Source organism: Argiope bruennichi, chromosome 2 (genome assembly GCF_947563725.1).
Source record: "Argiope bruennichi chromosome 2, qqArgBrue1.1, whole genome shotgun sequence".
Taxonomy (NCBI): domain Eukaryota; kingdom Metazoa; phylum Arthropoda; class Arachnida; order Araneae; family Araneidae; genus Argiope; species Argiope bruennichi.
The window spans coordinates 96,162,974-96,182,708 of NC_079152.1; the positions used below are offsets into that span (position 1 = coordinate 96,162,974).

General features: G+C 27.6%; 1 protein-coding gene across 1 annotated transcript in view; it reads right to left on the reverse strand.

The window, feature by feature from the left end:
* LOC129962096 (BMP and activin membrane-bound inhibitor homolog) overlaps positions 1-18,837 on the reverse strand; it is a 64,469-nt gene extending 45,632 nt beyond the window's left edge. The window contains exon 1 of the mRNA XM_056075818.1: positions 18,680-18,837. Within this exon, the coding sequence (XP_055931793.1) occupies positions 18,680-18,737 (58 nt within the window). The 5' untranslated portion in view covers positions 18,738-18,837. The remainder of the gene's footprint in view (positions 1-18,679) is intronic.
* Positions 18,838-19,735: the final 898 nt, after the last annotated feature.

Here is a 19,735-nt window from a genome sequence, read left to right on the forward strand (position 1 = left end):
TTTTTTTTTTTAGTTCCACTCTTTAGCAAGTTAAATTATCAGTTTAAGTTGTTGAATTGCTTGAATTAAGTTTGCTTATAATTTTTTCAGCAATATACTAATGAATTCAAACAGTATAAAATAATATTCCATACATCATTTAGAGCGAAATCCACAAGGTAATACTTAAATTAATAGGAACAATTTTGTCTTAATAGAAGCCTGTTAAAAAAAATATAAAATAATCCAAGAAAGCTATACTTGTATTGAAATTGCTGCATTCAAATTTTGAATAGCAATGCATTTTCATTCATTTTTTTAAACAGAGATTTTTAAAATTCCATAAAACTAATTTTAAATTATTTTTTGAATTCTTTCTATTGACAGTGGAAATGTCTTTAGATAAAAGAACTGCACAAATTCCTACGAGGAATTTATTTGAAATATGAATAATATTGCGCGATTAACATATTATATCTAATTATTCGAAAGATGCTTGAATTGTTATTCCAGAAAAACTTCTCATAGCAGCTTATAACCTAGTAATCTGTGAAGTTAGACCAGATATCTCTTTCGCAAACGGAAAGAAAAAAAAAACACTTTTAAGTTTAACCAACAATAACTTAGCTGATAACTGTTCATATCAGTCGGTCCTTTTTCTGACTTTCCACTTCACTTAATATCAGTAGCGTAAAATTTAGCAGCAAACTTCTAAGATTTAGTTAAAAGCTTTATCATGTACTTACCACAGATAAAAATAATTGGTTCGACCATAACTTCCAAGAGCTCTATCTCACTATTTATGCATCTTTGTGTATGAATGCAAGAAAAGACGAAGATATTTGCCATACCTAATCAGCATAGCTGAATGATCCTATGATTTTCTATTCTGTATGAGTCAAAATAACTGAGATAGCGATGGGATAATCAATCGCCCGACCCGGGTCGTTCATATCCTTAGAAAGAAACAACTGCTGAACACTAAACTACTGGAGAAAGAAGAGGCCCGTAATCTTCGAATTTACCCAGCTAATACATCTCTTTCCTATCACCAACTTCAACCATCCGCACAGATAAGGTCGTGGCAGAATTTTTTTCAGCGGGGACCTCTTCCGGACTTAATACATCTCCCCAACCCACCCTCGGTGAGATACAGAGGAACCACAAGCAGAAGAGGAGATAGTTATCAGCAGTTTCCCTAAGCCTGCCATCATCCAAGCATATTCGCTGAAGTTTTCATATCTGAGATGCCCCGTCCTGACAAGTTCACGGTACCATGAGAGTGGGGGGTTGGACTAAGGGATATCTATATGAATTTAAGGGTCGTATGACGTGTTTTATATGGGAGGCGTGAAGTTGGCCGATAAAGGTTAAACATTTTAAGATCCCAGCCAAAGAGCGATGCATCTTGGCGGAAATTTTCGAAATTCTTACTGTTGACATTTGACAGAGCTTTTTCATGCAACTGAAACGTTGTTAGAAAATGCAAAGTTCTAACTGTTTGAAAAGAGTTTTCTTTTAAAGAAGAAAAAGAGTGCCGATTTTAAATGAGACAATGAAAAAAAAAATTTAATTGTCTTGGCGCATAGTAGTCCAGAATTCCAGATGAATTCGGAATTTTGCAAGATAATTAATTGAAAAATTGCTCTTATTATACAAAATTAAAAAATATATACCGATTTATAATTCAGTAATACATTCTGATTTGAGTTAAAAATATTCTTAATATATTTTAGAGGAGTATTCTATAATGAAAATAATTAAATATAGTATATTTATTGCTTAAAAGAAATAAAAAAATATATTTAATAACAAAACTGAATGAATAGATAAAACGTGTTATAATTAGAATATTTCTACAATAACTTTTTTCTTTTAATTTACATTATTTCTATAAAACATTTTCAAAACTTGGACATTTCTAAGAAACAAGTTCCAAATTTTAAGCTAATAACTTTGTTGTAATAAATATAACATCAAAACATTTCTTAAAGATTGTTATCTATTATTTTTAAAGAACATTTTCTTAATTTCAGCATTTAGATTTGACTTCAATTTTTCATTTTACTCAAAGTATAAAATGAAGTTTCTTTCTCTTGAACATTTATTAACACTTCGTTAAATTGCGTTATTTATCTATACATATATAAGATTGGAACGATGGCAAAAAATTTGATTGAAAACCGTAACGCGTTTTTCCTTCCGAAACTGATTAATGTTGAAAGGCACTGTCACGTGCATTAAACTCGCAAGAATTTGAACAGTCAACATAGATATTTTAATAGAATTCGTGCCATTCAATAAATAAAAATAATAATAAATTGCTATTTTAATTTTCATCTTATTGGAAACATTTTGCAATTCTGTCTTCCATTTTCCGAGCTAACTTAGCTATATACTATTTCCTCTTCTTAAGTTTTAGACGTGTTAACAGAATAATGTTTATAGCTGGCATATTATCAACAAATTGCCTCAAGTATGATACGATGTATTTGCTGGAATTGTTTGTTAACCAAAGACTTTTCAGAGCAGACTGTTAAAATTAGAGGTACCAAATTAAACACGTAATTATTTCTTGTGTAATAAGTGATTAGTAGTAAATGCGTAGAACGAGGGTTTTCAAAATTCCTATCAAAATGTTACTAAAATTAATCAACATTTTAATATTTTTCTACTACAAATTTGGAGTACATTACTGACCAAAATTCATTTTTACACTACTTTAAAATACTTTTTAAAAAAATATTTTCAACGTTCCAATTTTATTTTGTATATAGTATTTTAAATTTTAATAAATTTTCAAACATATTGTAAGAAAATTGCTTTTTTTTATTAATTTAGGTACTTTATTTATTTTCTCGCTTGTTGTCAAGATATTAAATATATATATATATTTTTGTACGCTCTTTCCCGCTTCTGTGAAATTAACAGGAAAATTTAAATATAAAATAAAGATAGACAAATGTAATTTAAACTAGCTATTGGCTTATATTCGCCCGGATTGATTAAGTTTATTATTCTGATCAAGCACAAAATATTATTATAAATTTAAGGAGATGAATTAATAAATTTAATATCCTTAATTTTTTTAAATTTTGGCCTCAGCTATGCTGATTAAACCAAGTTGTTTAGTAGAGTTTCATTTATTATTATTTCTACGAGATAGTATTGAAGATGGTTTATATAATCTTATTTTAAAAATGATTATTCCAATTTTTGTAATCAAAATTTCTGAATTGTTCCAACGATCGAAATTATATGAAGAGACGTCTTAAATTGTTTGTACTTTTGTAGTGATATTACCTAAAACATTCCAGTTTCGTCTTGCGCTAAGTGCGATTAAATCGACGCTCAGCAATGCCAGTTATTTTCCGGGATCCGGAGTTCATCGGCATGCATATTACAAATTTCGACTTTTACGACCCATTTCACGTTTTACTGTAGCAATAAATAAGATAATAATCGATAAAATTCTAGTGATAGCACATCATTAGTTCTCTTTTAAAATACAGGAACAGTCAGCGCATGCAAATGAGCAAAATAATCTTAACCCACATTGAAGCGAGTTTCGCAACGACCTTGGAATATCACGAAAGTGGTCCCGGCTGCCGAAAGAACATTGAGGCAGATGCGTGCCTGGTGGAACGGGTTTGCGCAGGGGACATTTTTGCAGCACAAAATGCCGCTCGACGATTACAGAGGGGGTAGAAAAACAAAAGAAAAACAGATGTTTATAAGCTATTGACCCGAAGTGAGCGCATCCACCGGGGCAGGTGACCAGTGCCTTGTGGCGGAATTTTAATCAGAACGTCAGCCTCTAACAGGAACCTTCTCGGTGCTTTCAAAAACGTGATCGTCTGTCTTGGGGAATGAGTTTTTTTAAAATTGTTTAATTATGTCATAGTCTTTTCAGCAGGTTTTTCTGCTTTAAAATTTTAAAGTTACGTTTAAATACTCCCAATAATAATTGATCTATTTTTATTTAGAAATGATTGCATATAAAGAAACGAATATTTGTAAAACGGCATAAAATCACTTGTATGAAGACGTTGCTAAAGGATTATATTAAAAGAGAATGGGTGATAATTTTTAATTATATTTATGTAAACAAAAGAATCTGATTCAGTTAGTCTATCAATTATTAAATTAGAATATACTTAAAATATTTAAAAATAGTCTTTTTTAAAACCTAATTAATATTAGATATACTTCTTTTTACAAGAAAATAATTCACAAAAGTGAAATATTGTTTTTACTACAAATAGCTTATGAATAATATATTCTAGCTCGTCATAAAATTCATAATGCTATATAATAATCAGATTTTTCATTCTGAAATTTGTAATGTGGAAAATTATACAATGTGAAGAATATTTACTAAAAACAAAAGTAAACTTCAGATAGCAAATTTAGGTTATCTTAAATTGTAAACCACCATTTCTTTAGTATCCTTAAAAGTTTAAGTTTAGTATCCTTAAAAGAAAAAAAGGAAAAGAAAACAATTGAATATTATTTAACACTGCAAGATTAAAAATTCTTTAAATATTCTCACGATATAAAATTCAAATTTTCTGGTAATAGAACAAAATAGATCTTATGAATGAAAAAATTAATGAGTCACAAAATAAATTAAATTATAAGCATTTAAAAAATTTTAGTGTACTCTTCCTGTATTACGTGAGTTTTTAAAAGCTAGGCAAGGTTCAAGAACAAATACAAAAGAAATTAAAGCGTTGAAATTCGACAATTTTTTTGTGGTTTAAAATTTCGAAAATTATATAATATCAGTTATTATGCGAAAGATACTTGGAAACTAGATTTACGGACAAAATTATATATATATATATATATATATATATATATATATATATATATATATATATATATATATATATATATATATATTATATATATATATATATATATATATATATATATATATATATATATATATATATATATATATATATATATATATATATATATATATATATATATATATATATATATATATATATATATATATATACCATAGCATTAAAAACTGTATATTTGACCTAGGAAAGAGATGATTTATACATCAACAAATGATTTAAAAGCATAAAAAAAAATGCAATTTTTTAAGAATGATTTTTGTAACATGATTAATTTATAATTCTTCGATACTTTTCAGCCCTATGGGTTTAATATTGGAGTACTTTCAGTAAAAAATAAATATTTTCGAACATCTTACAAATATTTTTAAAATGTTGGAAACATACTAAAAATAATTTATCGTGTTTTAATTTTAGAAAATTGTCACATTTTATGAAAACTACATTATTATTTAAAGTTGTGTATTATTTTTATAAGACTGGTATATGCCTGGTTCCTTTTGATATGAGGAATATTCACTAACCCTTCCAGGAATTAAGGATTTCTTCTATAGAAAAATAGTGTATGATCGAAATTAGGTAAGAGAATAATTAAAACGTTTTCATAGTAAAATGTAAATTCACAATCCTTCAACAGAAGGCTAAACTAAATCAGTGGAAGCATTTTAAGCCAGCGCGTAGCATTATGAGCTAAATCTAGTATGAATTTTGAACTTCTTTTCTTGAATCAATTTGATCTAAACACCAATTCCGAATTTCAGTAATTTATTTCGTTGCTTTTTTGAGTTATTGCTCTTAAACATACGAATAGATAGAGTAACAAACAGCAAACCTGCTCACAATTTCATCCAAAATTTAATACAAATTCAAAATTAAGTAATAAAACAACATACCAAATTTTATCGACTTAACTTGTTGCATGTTCGCACGGATGGAGGAACAAATTCTTTATAAAAAAATTTAGGTACACAATTTTAACGTTAAAACAAGATACGAAAAGACATTTATTTACCACTTTCACTTCAAGTTTTCGTGTTCACAGAAAGACATATTTATCTTCTCATCTGACTCAAAGGGGCTACAGAGTTTTATCGACATCTCGACGTCGATGTGTTTTGAAAAACTGGAGTACTTTCTCTTAAAGCAAATCTGAATTATTTATAAAATGTGTTGTTGTAATAGATTTTATCAAGATTTTTTACCTCAATTTTTTTTTTTAATCTTCCGTTTACAACATTTCTGTGTGGTGTTGTTCTTGCCACAATATTGCTTTACTTCACTCAACCAGATTTAACTATATTTAAAAACAGTCCTGAAATATCACTAACTTACAAATGCGAATGATTCCATGAAAAAATATCAAAGCGTACTACAAAAAACTGAAAAAAATGATAATGAAGTCTGCTAAAAAATTGAATAAATAAATCCAAGAATGAAAGACTACAGGAAGACTTATCAATGATTATGTCCTGCTATTCCATCATTCCAACTTAACTTCTTAGCGAACCCGATTTGCTGATAAATAAACACCAAGTCAAAAAGAGAAAATCTCATTCAAATTTCTCCATTTTTTTTTTTAAATTTTACCTCTTCCCTACTTTAAATAAAACATTATTATTAGTATTTTATTTTTAATTTTGTATTCAAGTACTTTGTTATACATAGCGTACTAGCCATATATTAAATAACCGATTCATTTCAAAAATATTTTTCTAAAATTTAATTATTAATTTTCTGTTGGTTCCCATAAACAATGAAAATTCCCAGTTCCCCACCACCACCCTTTATCACTTCTCAACTTCCAAATCTGATTTTAACGCTGATTCTAAACTGATTTCACTTCTCAACTTTCAAAACTTATTTTAATGCTGATTCTAAATTGATTAAACTGATGATGAAGAAAATTGCTTCCTGTGTTCCATTTGCAAAAAATCAAATTCAATAGTTTCAATCAAAATTCAAATGCTTTCAATCTAGCTTTAATCAAAATAACTAAAGTATAAGGGAGACGATTCTTTAAACAACATAATTTGAAGGACTTTTTGATGTAAATGAAAGAGTAGTGCAAATATTACCAGAACTGTTAAATTCTGAGTTATCAGGCCAACTTCAAAAAATATTAGACTACACTGGCCTGCAAGCGCACTTAAAAATATCTATAACTGATATATTAATATTACTAAATTTTAAACAATGATTGAGCCCATTACTTTTGTAAATCATACAAATGCACAAGCAGAAATTACCCCAAAACAGAGACAGATAAAGCCTTTTAGAGGTCCTTAGTCACTGCAACTTTAGCTTTCACCTTCCTCTCAACTCCCAAAATCAGAATTTCTAAAAATTATTTTTTGCTTAATTTCTATATAAACAGTTTTTAAGCCACAAATATTGTGATTTATTAAAATAAAAAAAGCAATTACCTTCAGGCGGACTACAACAATCAATAACCCGTGCATTAAAAAAATTAATCAGATTCAAACAAAATAGCAAAATGAACATAAAACGTTTTCAAAATAATACATGAAAAAAAATCCCAAGCATTATGTTCTGAAATTTAAAAAAACTCCTCATTTGAATTTAAAGTTCAAATAAATTTTATAAATCAAATGAAAACTCAAAATTAGATTAGCTAGAAAATGCAGCAAGAAAAAAAATATTAAAATATTAGGTCCCCCAAATTCTTGGGGCCCCTAAGCAATTGCATACTTTGCCATTTGATAATTCAACCCAGTCTCGAAAATAATACAAACGAAAAATGTATCAAATGGCCAATATTCTTAAGGTAGTTGCTAACTTTTCCTATCTGAAATTCAACCCTTTTTCTCATCCACATATTATTTAAATAAGCGAATTTGACTTCACTTTCAAAACGTAATCTTACAGGGGACCAGAGGACAGCACTGTAGGGAATGAAATAATCCTTTGTGTATTCTTTTTATCTACAGAACAAATCCAAGAAGCTCAAATACTGGCATTGCTTCCTTTTCTCCATTGGACGGAAAAGAAAGACAAAAGAGGAAGTGGAGCCACACGCTTGGTTAAGAAAGCTCGCTTCCGTTGCGGAAAATGCTATCAAGATTCGGAATGCTTCGCAGTCGGAAGTCAAAGACCCTTGATAAGCGAGTTAGAATGCCAGATTTAAGCTGTAATAAGCCTCTCTCAATTAGAAAACTGAATTAAAAAGAAAATACCGAGTGTGTAAAATATGTAATCATCTTTTATACATCGCTATTAATTGATTACATTTTCTTTTTTACTTATTTTCATTGAATGTTATTATATAACATTTATTACATCCGCATTCTAAAAGCAATGCATTATTAATACTGATTTAAACCAGCGAGAGTGGTTTCTCCAAAACTTTATTACATACTCTCTAATAAATTTGTCATGTCAGAGAACCCCTTACATTCATTGGTGTACAATATTTACGAAATATTTTTTGGCGTGAATTTAGCATTTTTATTAAATCGATCGAGTCATCCTTGGCGAGATTTTTGGCGATTAATCCCTGGAATGCTGTTTATAGCATCCGAAAATCGAATTTAGATTTCAGGACTGTTTTTTTCAACCGATTGAAATAAAGATTTGACACAAAACTACACAAGTAGTCCCAAAATCCCCATACCAAAATGATATATTTTAGTCTTTGCGTTTTTGAATTACTGCGTTCACATGTTTCTGAAAAGACAAATGGACAGACAATCAACCCGCACTTAGATTTGGCTCCAAGTTTGACAGGAGTCTACGCAATAGATGTTAAATATCTGTGCACCGAATCTTATCACTCCAGCTCTCTCCGTTCTGTAGTTATCGTTTTAATAATATTCGAATAACCGGATAGACGAACATCTGAATAAATTTTCCTCAAATTTGATAGAAATCTGCAAATTTGCTGTAAATACCGTATCCCAAATTTCAACCATCAATCTCAAAGCGAGCTAGAGTTATTTTTATCAAAGACAGATAGGCTGAAATTTTCCAAAAATGCGTTCTTCGAACTTAATGAATTCAAAAACTTGAGTTCGAATTTTCGGGCGTTTTCTTTACTTTCTCTATACTACTTGCAGGAGAAAGTAAAAAAAAAAAAAAAAAAAAAAAAGGAAATATAATCTCAATCGTTATTTTGTATTTAATCAATTTTTTTCATTTAATAATAAAATAACAAAATTTAGATATATTTTAATAATAATATTTAGATATTATTATTAAATCTTAAGAAAAGAAGCATTCGATCACACAACAAAAAATATAAAGATTACATATTCTTTATTTATTAATTTTGTGTTTTCACAAAAGAACTATCCAGTTGTTCGTTATATTCGGAGAGTTGAAATTTTTGTTCTCAAAAATCTATATATAATAACAAAATGCGTTAAAATGCAGAAAGAAATATTTGCCATTTTCTTGTAAATGTTGCTGAACATTTAACAATTATATGTAATTGGTTGATCAGAAATTTTTAATAAATAATGAATAGACAAATTCTTACTTTAATAGTAGAATTTCAAGTGATTAGATGTCATTTTTTAAATGGAATTATATGATAAACTTAAGCGCAATCTGCAGTATATTAGAACGACAATAAATTATTTGTGATGAATAAACAAATTTACGACTCTATTTCCAACAATTTTTGTTGGGAATATTTACTGAAAAGTTTAAGCTTATTAAGGAAAATAATTAATGAAAAGATTTGAAAATCTTTTCATTAATTATTTTTCATTCATAAAACATATCAGGGTATACGTATCTTTTCTTCAGTACTATAGGAAAAAAATTCAATTATTTCATAAATTTAAATGGCGACTGCTAATACAGTGATGCATATAAACAGCATTTTTTTTTTTTTTTTGCATCGCTGTGAATCAGCATATAAATCTCCAAGCATTCCCATAATTATAAAGTTTTTTGTATATAAAAACACATATTGGATGAAATATATATTAAATGTGATTAGTAAATAATAAATTCTGTTCTTAAAGAAGAACTATAACAAATACGATTACGATTGGTTAGAACAAATCGAAGGAAAACAATTATCGATTCTAACCATATTATTTCAAAATTCTTACCAAACAAACCAAACCAAATTCTTAATCAACATTTTTCAAAAACTGTTTATTTAATGTATGCCCTAATCATGCTCATTGTGGTCGAGTCTAACATTGGAGCTTACCAAGTCTCAAGAGAAGCATTTTTGTGGGCTTGAGAGCCCTAGAAAGTCTTCCAGGAACATGACTATTTAATATGTTGGAGCTAAGACTATTTTTATATGTTGGAGTTCGGTCAATACTTATTAATCGCACTGACCGAAAGAAAATACCACTCTTTCTTTTTAACATGAGTCCTTGACTCACAGAGTTGGAAACATACACTATTAAAATTGATAATGTTTAATTATACAACTATATATACTATTAAATTATGCAATTAAAAAGGAATTGGAAATTTAACATCACGAGCATTCTTTCTTAACTTAACATAAAAGTACCATTAATCATTTTTTGATTGTTTATAATTAAAAAAAAACATTATAACGTTATTTTCATACAACAAAAAGTTTCAAGTAAACTTGCACAAGCAAATTCTTATCAAGTAATATATATATATATATATATATATATATATATATATATATATATATATATATATATATATATATATATATATATATATATATATATATATATATATATATATATATATATATATATATATATAATATGTGTGTGAGAAATAGTCGATTTTGAAAGGAGTCAGTTTCATGCAGACGAATTATATACAAAGTTTGATTGATTTGAAAATCCTCAAAGAGTCATATGTAGGTCATATTATTTATCTTTCAGGTTGTATTTCTGGTATTTTAACCTTGAAACAGTTGGCAAAACATTGAAATTTGTCCTTTTATTATCACACTGTTTTACATATCAGAAAAAAAACAAATCCCGTTTACAGCCATCAAACAACATTTAAACAAAGCTTCGAATTATTTTTGCGGTATCAAAGTGAATTTTTAAACACTTGAATGAATAGAGTTTTTGCATGAGAACCTTGAGTTCCATCCATCATAAATTAAGGTTAATCAATTTTCTTTTATAAATTCCAAAGCCTGTTATTTCGCATCAGAGTCGAGACTCTAAAAGCTTTTTGACATTGAAATCAGTTTAAGACCACCTCTGAATTATAAATGATCTTATAAATCTGCGAATCACGTAGTGAGAAAGTGTTAAATAAGAAAAACAGATAACTCTTATATAAAAGCAAAAAAAAAAAAAAAAATCCCTGATTATAATTTCCGTATGGCATTTAACTTTTATCCGCTTAAATCAAAAGAATTGGCGATGTTAATGTTGCAGAATTGAAATGCCTGCCATTTTTTATCCGAACTTAAATTCTCGAATTTTTATCTAAAAGCCAACTGGCAGATTTAGTTACTAATTGTGACAGCCTACATTTATCCTTGTCAGGAATTAAAAAAAATAATTAAAAAAAACATGTATAAAATATTACATGTTTAAGATTTCTTTTTGATGGCATAGCGAAGTAGCTATAAAAAGAAGCATGTGCGTAGAATAGGCTTGATGAAACCATGTGCAGGGGCCCTTTGGCAATGAAACATTTGGGGTTCTTCCTATTCCCTTCTAAAACTATATATTTTTTATTGTGTCTAATACATGATATCTATAAACAGAATTTAAGTAATAGATATTTTGCTAAAAAATAACTAAATATCTAATTGCAGGTAACTTAAAGAGACCTGGTTTCAGTATCACGAGAATAAAAAAATTAAAATTTAAACTTAAAACTAATTTTAAACACAATAGAAAAAATTACAAAATTTATTCGAACATTTTAAATATTCAGATGCATATTTTGTAAAGAACAATGACACATAACTAGCCAAATACTAAAAAGAAAAAAAATGAAAAAAAAAATGGCTACACTAATATACAAGATAATTTATAAACACGATAAAAAATCATAATAATAAAGTAATTTTTTTCAGCAATATGTTTATACACTCAAACAACCGAAAATATAATTTTTAGGACGCTTAGAACATTTTTTCAACTAAAAGCACATGCTTATCATGCTTAAGATTGAGAAAATCGTGGTTGGGCGAGAATTAGAATGGACATCTTATATATATAAAATACTGAATAAGAGAAAAGAATATTGTATGAATAATTCTTAAAACGATGGACAGTTTAAGCAAGCGTTCATATTTTTTCTGAATAAGTACAAAAAATAGCGGCAAAACAATTTTTAAAAATATTTTTTAGTCAAATTACTTGAGTAAGGTTTTTTAAAAATATATTTTTTTTTATTTAGTTCGATGGTGCGGATTAATAAATCTCAAAAAATATTATTTTCAATTTTTGCAATCGTTCAAAACAAAATAAATATCCCATGAATGTTCTTTTAATTTTAAGACCCATGAATTTGTTCGAATAAGAAATAGTAAAAATACCGTTTGAATAATTCTTAAAACGATTAACATTTTAAGCACACATTAATATATATATATATATATATATATATATATTTCTTAGTCAAATGGTTTGAGTACGAATTTTTTAAAACATTCTTTTCTATTTACTTAGATCGCGCAGATTAATAAATCTCAAAAGATATTAAGTTATATACGGTTTTTAATTTTTAAAATCGTTTATAGCAAAATAAATAACCCATTAATGTTCTTTTAATTTAAGAAACATAAATTTATTTGAGAAAGAAATAATAAAAATATTGTTTGAATAATTCTTAAAACGATGATCATTTTAAGCATACATTAATATTTCTTCTGAATAAATACCAAAAATAGTGGCAAAACATTTTTTAAAAAAATATTTCTTAGTCAAACGATTTGAGTAGGACTTCTTAAAAAGATTTTTTCTATTTACTTAGATCGTGTAGATTAATAAATCTCAAAAGATATTAAGCTATATACAATTTTTAATTTTTGAAATCGTTCATAGCAAAATAAACAACCCATTAACGTTCTTTTAATTTTAAGGCGCATAAATTTGTCTGAATAAGAAAAACTACACATTTGAAATAATATTGCTTATCTTACAACTTGGCCCTTTTAAGTTCAAGTTGTGATCCATTAAGAAATAAACACAAAAATAATAAAATATTCTAAAACCGGCAATTATCTATTAAACTAAAATTAAACATTCTGGAACATGATAGCTTCACTAGAAAGAACTGCTTTCATAAACAACATAATTCAAAAAGACCTTATGTAAATTAATTACAGAAGTTGGACGTACACTGCGAAGTCCTTATGCAGCAAAAATTTTAAAAACCCGAAGAAGATTCACTGATACCACACTGATTCAGCGCCATCAACAACTAGAACATACATCACTGCCGACAGTTAAGGCAGTTTAAATGCCGCTCTAGTGAAAGAAGTCACGGTGATACCACTAAATTTAGTTTCCTCATCCAGGGACACTATTTTTCAATGTCACATTGAATTACAATCAAGCACTTTTAAGGACAAAAAGTATGTAATTGATTGCAGATCCTTACACAAAGAAAGAATTCTAATTCGTGTTTTAAAGGTTCGAACAATGTATTGATTTCAAGTTTCCGATTATAAATTTCAATCAATGTCAGATTTTTTTAAAGATAATTGCTTAGTTTTGCTTTCAGCCCCTTTTTTAAAGATTGAATGAATAAATAAATTGTTATCTTAAAGAAACAATGTATAAAGGTGAATGATAAAATTAATTGAAATTTTGGTGTGGAAGTTTTAAAAAGTAAACAAATAAATAAATTAAAGAAGGTTCTAACCATCAGCCTGAAAATAGTAGTATGATATTGTTTTCGGTTCCTTTTTTTAAAATCTTTACATTATTTTTCCAAATATTCTTTTAGTTGTAGCAAGGATGACGTGAACATGAAAAATGTATTTAATACCATCGCCTTACGTAAACATTAATGCGATATAAATATCATCAGACTTAAAGTTCATGCATTGGGAGATTAGATATCGACTGTAAAAATTATTTTACTTATATACAAGTAGATTTCACCGGCACATTTTTTCAGCCGCAGGATTAAAATTTATTTAAATCAAGTTCCAGTGTTCGTCACCAACTGCAATATGACGCCACATACGCAGTTGGCCAAATCATTTACACGAGAGAATAAAAGAAACTAAAATTTATGTTACAAATTTATTTTTCCTTTATTGAAACATGGGGTCAATGAATCCACACCACTTATATTAGGAATAACGAAATTTGCATGAACAATTGCAATTACATAAAATCGAAATTGAATATCATTATGCAAACTTTCCAGTTATTTTATTTGCTATTTAACGATGATACAAAAAAAATGATTTTTAGTTTCTACTATCCCACTATTGCAGTAGCGTAGGTGATGCAATCTAACGCATTTATATAAGGCAGAGCTCGCTTTCGTATTTAATTCAGTGTTCAGCAAATCTACGACAACATTTTACAAATGAATAGATAATTAACCATGCATTTCTCTATATGGCCACGGCATTCCCCTGATCTCATGCCCGATGATTTTTTATTCTGAAGTCGTCTGAAAAGTGGCTTTTATTAAGATAAAGTTTATTATCTAACCATTTTAATGCTACAAGTCCAGCAGTTCATTACTGCTTCTATAAAACTGAAAGTCAGATAAATGAACTTTGGAATTCTTTATTTTTATAGGACAATATAAAATTAATCCACGTAATATGTTTTAAAGAGAATTTGGTAGGTTCATTGAGTCACAGTCATCAACAGGGCCAAGATACAATTTCCAACAGAAATTAAATCTTTTGATTAATTGACAAGCACAAACACCATATCACGAACTAATTGCGCTTCCGTCCCATATTATAAATGATGACGGAAATTGAAATTCTTTCTTTCTTTTTTTTCCATACTTGGAAATTATGCTTTTTAATAGGCATATTTAATGAATCAAAAGAATAATATGGTTTGGTTTAGTTAATCTAATCAGATTACTCAGAAAATTTTATGAATAAAAAATATTAAGATAATGTGACTTAGTTTAGTTTATTTTCATTTGATTACTTTGCAATTTTTTAAAAACGTAATTAATATTAAATAGGTTAGTGTCCCTCTTTATTTAAATCTAAACGAAAGCTGTTATATATCTTAATCTTGAACCACTAATAGAGATGGAAATACACTGTACTAACATCTAGCACTCTAAGTTTTTGCGTCAAACCAATTTTTAACTGCCAAATAAATAAGACAGTAAAAAACATAAATTCTATAAATAATGAAATATTAAGATAATACTGATATTCTAAGTATAATTGGTCAGATTCCTGTCTATTTCAGTATATTCATTTAGTTATAAGAATATTTACAAAAACGAAAAATCTATATCTATTTCAAAAAACGAATATCTATTTCAACAATATTGTGTACAAACATGGATGCCAAATAGTCTGAAGTTATAATAAATAAACAAAAGCAAATTCATATTCAAAACAATTTAATAAAATAAAAAAATATTAACTTAAAGTAATTCATTATGTTAAAAATTTGCAAAAACTTCACTGCCTCATAATGTTAATACTCATTCTTAGGGCTGCAAAATGCCCAAATCCGCCACTACTTCCAATCACAAAATCTCTACTGCCACAAGCCACACAAGAAACAACGAGAAGAGCCAAATGACAGAAAAGTAGTCGGAACGGATATCGAAGATAATGTTATAAGTTATTCGGTTAAGGCCCATACTCGATCCATTAAAATAAAGAATCCTATTCCAATGTAAAATTAGCTTAAGGAGATCATAAAGAAAACAAATTCAAGGCTTTAAAACGAAATGTCTTTAAATTCTCTGGAAGCAGAAAAAGTACTTCCCCTCCATTTATTTGTATATGTATACAATTGGCACTTTTATCTTTGGCGATTGGGAAATTTGATACAAGTATATAATGTTTGGTGCCGAAACAGAACACAAAATTTTAATGAGTTTTTGAATTATTGCACTATCGCATTCTCGAATAGACAATTCAATCTTGTAATAGATTTCGTCTAATTTTTGATAGAAATCGCAATTTTGGTGCAAAACCAGCAAGTTAGCTTCCACTTTTCTAGCACTGGGATTTTCTTTTGTCTCCCTCTCTCCCTCACCATTTTTTTTTTTTAGCTATCATGCTCACATGCAAACAAATTCCAAAATGACAAATAATTTCAAAAATATGGTTTTTGGGGGTAAGAAGGTTTGCAGATTCATCAAAATCTTGAGGTCGAATATTTCAACAATCGTAACATTATTTTCTTAAAATACTTTGTACACGATAAAGTAAAAGAACAAAAAAATAAGGCAAATTCCAAAATTTAAATTATTTTTAATATTGCAATAAAGCACATTAACCCATTAGCACAGGCATGGGGTCTTTTTGACACCATCTTTTCTCTTTTGTTTAGAAACTCTTAAGAATTTATAAAAATTTACAGTTTCTACTTTCTATAGTTTTATGGGAGCAGGAAAATGAAAATCAGAGCAGCAGAAATCAATGAAACAATGTATCTCATTTTATATTGGAGGATTAGGTCAAATTGACCCCTGCAATTAACCCCTAGCGCTTTTTTTAATGTTACAGCTAATACAGCGTACGAACGGTGGCAGCAGAAATTCAGAAGATTCAGAGATATCTCTAGTGAAAATGACGATGGCTCAAATTCGTCAGATACTGATGAAATTTTGGAAAGTGATCTTGATACAGAATTGGGATAAAACGCAGATTCTGAATATTCTAAAAAAATCTGATCGAAATCTTTTCCCGCTCGTTATATAAAAAGAAGCAAATCATTTAAAAATGTACTATCTTATAATTTAATAAATTATCTTGAAATATATGTAAAAATTCATTTTATTCTTAATGAGAACTGATAAAAGCGTTTTGTTAGTGTGCATATAAAAATGAAATACAAAAATTATGAATTCTCAAAGTTGTATTTTTAAGCTTCTTCTTCTAAAAAATTTCAACTATAAATTATGTGTAAAAAAATTGATTTTCTTATTCTTTCAATATTTTATACAGAAAAAAACTATTTACTTTAAAAATAATGAGTTTTATATGAATGGAGTGTGAATGAAATACAGAAAAATTATGAAAAAAAGAGACTAAGTACAATTTTCATTTTTCTAAACAAAAATCGCATTTATGTATAAAATGCAAAGTATTTCCATGACAATATATTTATATATTCTAACCGTATTTAATTTTTTTTAAAGAAATAGCCAATAAGATAAATGAGTAATTGCCTGACAATTTGGGGTCAAAATGACCTCGCGCTAGAGCTTATATTCAGAAAAAAAGAAAAAAAAATGGGTGCCTGTGCTGAAGAGTTAAGGGCAGAAAAATGGTCTGCGGTATGTAGAATTTACCGTCCTTCTTATATAAAATAACAACCTCAAATTGAAATAAATACTTCTCTTTCAGTTAAATACTTCATTATTTTGACTAGAATTAGTTTTAATGCCACCAGTAAAGTACTCAAAAATATTTTTCACTTTATATGCTTTTATATATTTATATTTCACGATTTCATTTAAATAAAAACATGCAATTAATGATTATTTTACTTATTTCATGTAATTAAGTAAAACAATTTGTAGGAGTTATAATTTTCTAATTATTTTCTCACGATTTTATATTTTCTCAGGACTTGAAATTTATGTATCGCTTAAATCAGATGCGAAACGAAACAAAAAATAGCGCTAAGTATTAAAAAAGTTTCCCTTTAGACATACGAATCATTCCTCCAAAATCGGTGGAAAATGCATAAATTTTCTTAATTATTAAAAGTTTAACAATTTAAGATTTCGTAAAATCAGTAGTCATTTCATTCACAGATTTTGACATAAACCAGGTGAAATCGATTCTAATAAATTTTTCTTTTAAAAATAACGCTATTTTACAAAAACGTATTTCCAAGATTACGAACATAACAAAGACAATTTTATCATGTTTATGTTAGTTCATCAATTTTGTTTTCATCATTTGAAAGCTGAATTATATATTCAACTTGAAGTAAACATTTCGAAAAGAATTTAAAAAATAATTTTATTTCATTTGATTGTGAACTAAACTTGATGCATAAAAATGAGAATTTCTTTTTAAAATGTGTCAGTTTATCATACTTAAAATTACAGAGTAATTTAGGTTTTTTTTTTTTTCAAAAATATTGTTTCCATATAATACTAAATGCATAAAATATTTCGAACTATATAGAAATATAAATAAGTAGAAAGAATTAAGCAAGATTTTAAAATTTTTGGTTGAAAATAATAATAGATTTTCCAAATAGTATTCTGCATAAACAATGTAATTAATTCAAGCAAGCATTTTTAAAGCAGCTATAGTTTTCAATATTTTTTTTAAAGAGCGACAAAAATTGTCTATAATGTACACATTGATTTGAACGTTTATTATATTTCAAAATGTTTTTCTTTTATAAATTATGTACCTTTCTATATTATTTGGCATAGTTCAAAGTATGAAATATGTTAAATTTCTGGCACACATATCTGTTATTGCATTAAATTCAAAGCAAACAAATTGAATTTTGAATACGAACACTAATCCAAGAGCTAACATTTATAAAATAATTGAACAAAATAAGTTTTCATTTCAATTTATAGATTTTCAGACTCGCATTCATTTTCTTAACTTTGCACTCACTCTACATTAATACATTTAAGATTCTAAACAATATTTTAAAATATACGGAAAATAAAAAAAGGTTGATTTTTAACACTTATTTTCTAAACATGAGAAAAATATTTGGATAAAAACTTACCTTTATATCCTGCATGGATCCTGTGGAGATTCAAAATAAGTAATATAATCCAGAACATAGTGACAGGAATTCTCTTGTTCTATCCAACATCACGTGTTGGGGACTGAAACGGAGCGAAAACTTCTCCATCAGTGGTTGCCTCATCTGAAAGCTTTATCGCCAATCTAAAACTTTTTTCACGCCAAAGTTAAGTGAGCGCCAAATGTGTTATTTCAACACGTAAGAACTTGAATTCACGTGTTATTAACGAATAGCAACTGGCTTTCGAATTCGACGGGATCTGTCCACAAGTAGAAAAAACGCGATGTTTACAAATTTGAAGCTGTTTGTAAATAATATGTTTTCGGATTTTTATCTCCATTTTAACTTTCTTATTATGTGAGAAGTGATTTGTAAACTGGCCACTCCAGTATCAATGAAAGATTTTAAATCTACGGTAAAGTTTTTTTTTTTTTCAAACTATGCTAAGCAATAGAAACTTGGAAGTGAATAATTTGTTTTGCAGCTAACAAGATGATAAACTGATAATAACTATTATCAATGTTACTATCTTTTATTGTGGAACAGATTATCCATTAATTTTAACAAAATAAAAATAAATTGTTAAAAAATCGCTTTCATAATTTACAATTTTTTAAATTATTTTTTTTTAATGTCGACTCCGTTTTGCAATGTTTTTTTTTTAATATAAACTTTTTTTCATGAATAAAACACTTGAGAATCATTCTTCCCTTGATTTTCAAGGTAAGACTCGTTTTGGGTTTATCTTCATTGCGCAGAGAAAAAAAATCATAATACAATTTTAAGAAAAAAAATTTTTTTCGTTTAAACGTTTTCTATTAAAATTTGAGACAGATGCTGAATTTCAGTGTGCAGATAATTTTTAGAGCTCATTTATTTAGTTCATTCCATTTATGAATTATCATGTCCCTGTGCACTTAGATAAGCATGCACTCTATCTTTTGCGAGTTTCCCGAAATTTAGAACGATTTTACAACTTTAGACACAAAATCCCGAGCTAATATAATATATCAAGCGTTTGTATTATTATGTTTA